The 6,131-nt window shown below is 55.4% G+C and overlaps 1 protein-coding gene across 1 annotated transcript in view; it reads left to right on the forward strand.

Moving 5' to 3' along the window:
• Arhgap23 (Rho GTPase activating protein 23) overlaps window positions 1-6,131 on the forward strand; it is a gene marked incomplete at its 3' end in the record, with an annotated part of 40,705 nt that extends 34,574 nt beyond the window's left edge. The window contains 4 exon segments of the mRNA XM_013519356.1: window positions 1,896-1,937; window positions 2,128-2,224; window positions 3,796-3,827; window positions 5,950-6,131. Coding sequence (XP_013374810.1) covers window positions 1,896-1,937; window positions 2,128-2,224; window positions 3,796-3,827; window positions 5,950-6,131 — 353 coding nt within the window.

Consider the following 6,131-nt stretch of genomic DNA (forward strand, 5'->3'; position numbering starts at 1 on the left):
CTCTTCCTAGATTTTTATTGTAACTTAGCTCCAGCTATTTTGTGATGACTTTGAAAATTCACTTCACAGTGTCACCTATACATTTTCAGATATATGAAGATTTGTGGGTATTTAGCTCTTTTTAAATCATTATTCCTAATTTTACTCTGAGCAGAGAACACAGTCTGTGTGAGCTGGCTCCCTGGGAGTTCGGCATGGCCTGGGATGTGGCTGGTTTCTGACTGACTCCTGTGTGTTCTAAAAGACTATATTTTCTCTAAACCAGGTGTGGTGCTGTACACTTGTAATTCCAGTGCTCTGGGAGGCTGAGGCAGGAGGACTTCAAGTTCAATAGCAAAACCTTGTCTCAGAATAAAAACATAGAGACTGGGGATGTAACTCAGTACAAAGGTCCTGGATGCAGCTCTGAGTACCTCAGTAATTAATGAATTAACTAACTATCTGTTATCGTTGAGTACAAGTTCTCGGTGTACCCTACATCATACTTTTCAGTTGTGTTGTTTAGAACACATGTATCAAAATAATTAATTAATTTTAAAAATTTAAAAAAGAATACCTATATCTTTGCTTATTTCTTTTTTGTTTTTCTGTTTGTTTGTTTGTTTGTTTTCCTTCTGGTACCAGGAAATGAACTCATGACCTTGCGCTTGCCAGGCAGGTGCTTTGCCGCTGAGCTAAATCCCCAGCCCCATCTTTGCTTATTTCTTATCTGCTTGATCAGCACCAATAGCTAATAATATTTCCAGGCCTCCGATAGTTCTATGGGTTGCCATGTAATATATGTTAAGATGGGTTAGACACACGCGTGCTGTGGTTTATTGGACTTCTTGATCTGTTGTTGTTTTACCAATCTATACCTTCCCTCTTTGTGGGGTGGGGGACTGAGAATTGAACCCAGGGCTTTGCATGTGTTAGAGAAATGATGCTGAGTTACATCCTGCACCCTTTTTAAATTTTATTTTGAGACAAGGTCTCACAAGTTGCCCCTGGGCCAGGGATGTTCAGTGGCACAACGCCTGCCTGGCGAGCGCAAGATCCTGAGTTTAATTCCTGGTGTGCACCAAAATATTAATAATAATAATTAATAAGTTAATAATAAATGTAAAGCCACGTTCTTAGTTACTCCCACCAGTCCCTGGTGCTTCCTCTGAACCTGAATCCAGATTGTCATGGATGATCTGCGTGTGTGTCTCATTGTTTATTTTTTATTTTGAGTTTTGTTTTGTTTTGTTTTTTGAGACAGGATCTTGCTATGTAGTCCAGGCTGGCATTGAACTCACTGTGTAGCCCAGCCGGGTTTCAAACTCCTGGGGATCCTCCTGCCTCAGCCTCCTGGTATCCTCAGTCTTTTCTGCTCTCACCCTTCCTCCTCTCAGGTCATTGCTTCCCCCCCCACCCCACCCCACCCCCGAGCTTCTTTCTTCACGTGGTCAGTGCTCAGTCAGGAGAGTCTTGCGGGGAAACTCCCAGAGGTTCTAAGGATGTGAAATTCTAGGTTCAAAACGGTTTCCCTTTCTGCACATAGAAGGCAACTCTTCCTTCTCTCCCTGGGTCTGTTGTCGAAAGTTCAAAATTCCCCTCACTTTTTTTCTCTGAAAACTTACATCATTTTTTTTCAGGATCCTCAAAGGGCACAAGACGTACTGAAGTGTGAGGGTTTAACTCGATTTCCTGCCCTTGCTTGGCACTGATGAGACGTCCTTGCGTGCCCGCCTGTGCCGTCTGCAGGGGGGCTCCCGACGGCGTCCTCCTCCTCCTCGGGGCGGGGCCTGGGGTGCGCCGGCCGCCGCGAGGGGGCGCTGCGGAAGCTGCTTCTGGCTGGCTTGTTTTGGGGGACAGTGGGGCAGAGGAGCAGCCGCCCCGCCCTGACGTCCTCCCTCTTGTCTCCTCCGCAGTCGGACTGGTTCTTCAGCGATGACGAGGACAAGGGCGAGCGAGTGAGTGGAGGGGAGCGCTGGGGGCCCCGGCCCGTCCCCCGGGTCCCTGCGAGGGGCCTCTGGGGTCCTCTCTCGCTGGGGAAGGCAGAGCACCGTCCCAGGCCACCTCCTGCCCGCGAGGGGTGGGGGAGGCAGTCCCGCGGCCTGGCCATCTGGGACCCACGAGCTGAGCCCCGCGTCCTCTCCGCAGACCCCCGTAGACGACAAGGAGCCGCAGGCGGTGCCCAACATCGACTACCTGCTGCCCAACATCGGCAGGACCCTGCCCGCCAGCGAGCCGGGCTCAGGTGAGCGGGGGTCTGGGGGAGCGGGGGCGGGGCCCTGCGGGGCCCTGAGGCCTGGCCGGATGTCCCCTCCCGCCCAGGCTGGCCCGGCCGCTCCTCTCTGGGGCGCTGCGGTGCCTCCTTCCGCACCTCCGGGGCTGCTGTGTTAACCTTTGTTCCTTTTCTCGCACCTCCCTCCTCCTTCCCTCTCCCCTGCCGCCCTCCTCCAGCGGACCTGTCGGAGAGTTAAAGGGTACAGTGTGGTGTCTCGGCCTCGGTCACTAACAGTGGCGAGTGATTAGAAGAAGGGGGCAGGCAGGATGTCCCCCTATACTAGTCATCCCTGCTGAGGAGAAGTCTGCTCCTATCCCAGCCCCCAGACTCTGTGGCCACTTCCCGTTACCAGGACCAGGGAAGCTCGGCTGGGACCCAGGGGACTCAGCTTCTTAGGGACCAGTGACGCCACCCCTAGAAGCCTTTTTGCATGAGCGTGGTGACACATACCTGTCATCTAGTACTCAGGAGGCTGAGGCAGGAGGATTGCCATGAATTTGAGGCACCCTGGGCTAATAGTGAATTCAAGACCAGCTTGGACTGTAGAGCAAAACTTTGTCTCAAAAACAAAAACAGGACAAAAACAAGTTAACTTTTCTGTAACTAGCTCCTGCCTCCGTTCAAGACCCCTGACCTCTGTCCTCAGAGGCACCCGAGTGGGTCCTGCCGCCGGCTCCTCCGAGCTGTAGCTGTCCCGCCCTGTCCCAGACAGAGGCCCCAGCAAGCCCTAGCTGCCCAGCCGGGGTGGGTGGCCGGCACCCGCCTCTTCTAGTCACCCGCTGCCGCCGTGTGTGTCGTGTGGTCGCCCGTCTGCTCTTCTCACTGTGCGGGCCGGGGAGGGCTAACCTGGCTGCAGAGTGTGGATTAACCGCACCCGGGGCCCCGCCGGCAGGGCCGGGGCCAGGACCTGCTCTGGTTCCTTCCCCGCGCGGGCGACACTAAGGAGTGGGCCTTGGTCACAGGCCCTTCCTCACTCTGCCGTCCACGGGGACTCTTCCCCAGGGGCAGCTTGACTTGGCTCTGGGGCAGGACCTCTGGGGGCCCGCCCCAGCCCATGGTCCCCAGTGCGCCCCTTCCTCTCTGCCCTTCGCTACTCATCCTCCTCGTGGTGGGGGTTGGGGGGCCCGGGCGCCCTCACCTCGCCATGCACGGTGTGGTCCTGTTGTCCAGATGCGTGGTGTGCTGTGTGTCACTATGGTGGTCTCGAGACTCGTGGACATTTGGCATTTTCTCCCCAGTGCTCCAGTGGCAGGGATGGGGGCGCAGGCCCAAAGGAAAGGCACTTCCGCCTGTGACCTGGGCAGGCCAGGGCCTGGGGCGGCAGCCTGAGGTCACTCCCTGCCTCTGATGAAGCGGTGAATGACACCATGGTCTGCCGCATCCCCACCCGTCCCCATCCCGTAGAAAATGCCACCCGTCACTCACCCTCCTGGGGCCCTGAGTCCCTGGTCCCCGAAGCCTTTGGGGCAGGGAACTGCGTTCTCGGACTCGGCCTGCTCTCCCTTGACGCAGCTTCTGTTCTTTTCCTGTTCACCCCACAGACGTCACCACCTGCAGTTCGGCCAAGTCCAAGGTAGGTGCCTCACTGCGCCCCTGGGTGTTGGGCAGGAGAATTAGGGACCGGAGAGGCCGGGGTGCCTGGGACACAAGGTGGGGACACCACATCAGGGGGCCGAGAAAGACCTGGCCTGGGATTCAGGTGCCCGGAGGCCAGGAGTCTCGGGTGAGGTCCTGAGTTCAAGTCCTGGCTCTGTCACTTAGCAGATTTGGGATGCTGGCGGAGTTATTATCCTCCTCCTGATCATCAGTGTCCTATGTGATCCCCGTCCTTTAAGGTCCTTGGGGAACCTGAGGCAAGCGAAGGGCAGGACGTAGGAAGCTCAGAGCCAAATATGTGAAGTGGAAAACAGGGGCGACAGTGCTTGACATCAAAGCTGGGTTTTTTTGAAAAAACAAAACAAATAAAACTGGTAAACTTCCAGCTGGCCTGGCAGAATAAAGAGACAAAGGGCAGTACAACATCACTGAAAACCAGACATTAACTGTGATCTCTCTGCTACCCAGAAGCCCAACTCGGGAGAAACAGATCAAGATTCAAAGCCCACATAAGAAGAAATAGATAACCCACTATTCCTAACCTAGGAATACTAGTCCTGTTCCTACAAAAGAAATCAAACTTCTCTCTCTTTTTGTTTTTGGTTTTTCTTTTTGAGACAGGGTCTCTCTATATAGTTCAGGCTGGTCTTGAGCTTACTTGGTAGCCCAGGCTGGCCTCCAACTTGCAAGGATCTGCCTGCCTCAGCCTCCCAAGTACTGGGATTACAGGCGTGTGTCACCACATCTGGCTGTTTTTGCCTTTTGAGACAGGGTTTCTCTATGTAGTTCAGGCTGGCCTGGAACTTACTATGTAGCCCACGCTGGCTTCCAACTCACGGTGAACCTCCTGCCTCAGCCTCCTGCGTGCTGGGACTACAGGTGTAGTCCCTTCTAATTAACAACCTCTAACAAAAAAAGAAAAAAACACTCAATAGTTTCACTGGTAAATTCCACCAGATATTTTAGAAATATTTTTATTTTAGATTATTTATATTTAAAACATTTTAAAAATATTTTAATTATTGCCAGGCGGGAGGATCACCACTAGTTCAAGGTCAGCCGGGGTACATAGTGAGACCGTTTTTCAAAAGATAAATAAATAAAAATGTAAGAATAGGGGCTGGGGATTTAGCTCAGCGGCACAGCGCCTGCCTGGCAAGCGTGAGGTTGTGAGTTCGATTCCTGGTACCAGGGGGAAACAAAAAATGTGAGAATAAGACCAATTTTCCATCACCTCTTCCAGAAAATGGGAGGCAGGAACCCTGTCACCTTGTGCTCTGAGAGCACAGTGCCCTGAGGACAGACCTGGTGCTGTCTGTGGCAGCAGGCTTAGATCACAGACACTGACCGAGCCTGTCCTGCTGGCCAGCGCTCTGCTCAGACAGAAAGATAAAACAGCCCCACAGACCGGCTCAAGCCTGGTGACGCTGATCTCAGAGGGAGCCGGACATCCGGCTAATGAGCAAGCTGTGGGGGGGGTGGTTACAGTGGACACAGCCCCGAGGGGAGAGTAGCAAGCTGCTCCCCACGAGGAGAGGAGCGGGAGGGCAGGTGCAGGCAGCTCTTCCGAGCAGCCTATGAAGAGACGTTCGGGAACAAAAAATACAAAGCCATTGCCAGGCGTGGTGGGACACGTATAATCCCACCTATTCAGGAGGCTGAGGCAGGAGAGTGCAAATTGGAGGCCAGGCTGAGCCATTTAGCAAGACCCCGTTTCCAAATAAAAAATAAAAAGGGTGGGAGGGGGTGGAGATCAGCGCAGGGGTCCTGAGTTCCATCTCCAGGACCAAAAAACAACGACAAAGGAGGCGAGGGCACACGAAAGGCTGCCGGAACGTGGGCCGCAGTCACTTCTGAGGAAGGGCTGGCCGGCAGTGTCCCCGGGCTGAAGGCTGGGCTGGCCGGGGTCAGGGCCAGGCCAGGCGTCTTGAGCAGAGCCGGGAGGTGGCCAGGGTCCTGCCCGAGCGGTGGCTCTGAGCGAGGGGGGACGGCCGGGCCGGGGTGCTGAGTGCGGGGGCGGGGCGGAGGGCCCTCCGCGGGCCTGCGGGGCGGGGTGCCGCGGGTGGGCGCCCCTCACGCCGCCGCCGTCTCCCGCGCAGGCCTCGCGCGCCCCCAGGAGGGAGCCGTACGCGCGGGAGATGCTGGCGATCTCCTTCATCTCGGCCGTCAACCGCAAGCGCAAGAAGCGGCGGGAGGCGCGGGGCCTGGGCAGCAGCACGGACGACGACTCGGAGCACGAGGTGGCGCAGGCCGGGGCGCCCAACCCCGCGCCGCCGCCGCC

Source organism: Chinchilla lanigera, unplaced genomic scaffold (assembly GCF_000276665.1).
Source record: "Chinchilla lanigera isolate Chin_1 unplaced genomic scaffold, ChiLan1.0 scaffold00050, whole genome shotgun sequence".
NCBI lineage: Eukaryota > Metazoa > Chordata > Mammalia > Rodentia > Chinchillidae > Chinchilla > Chinchilla lanigera.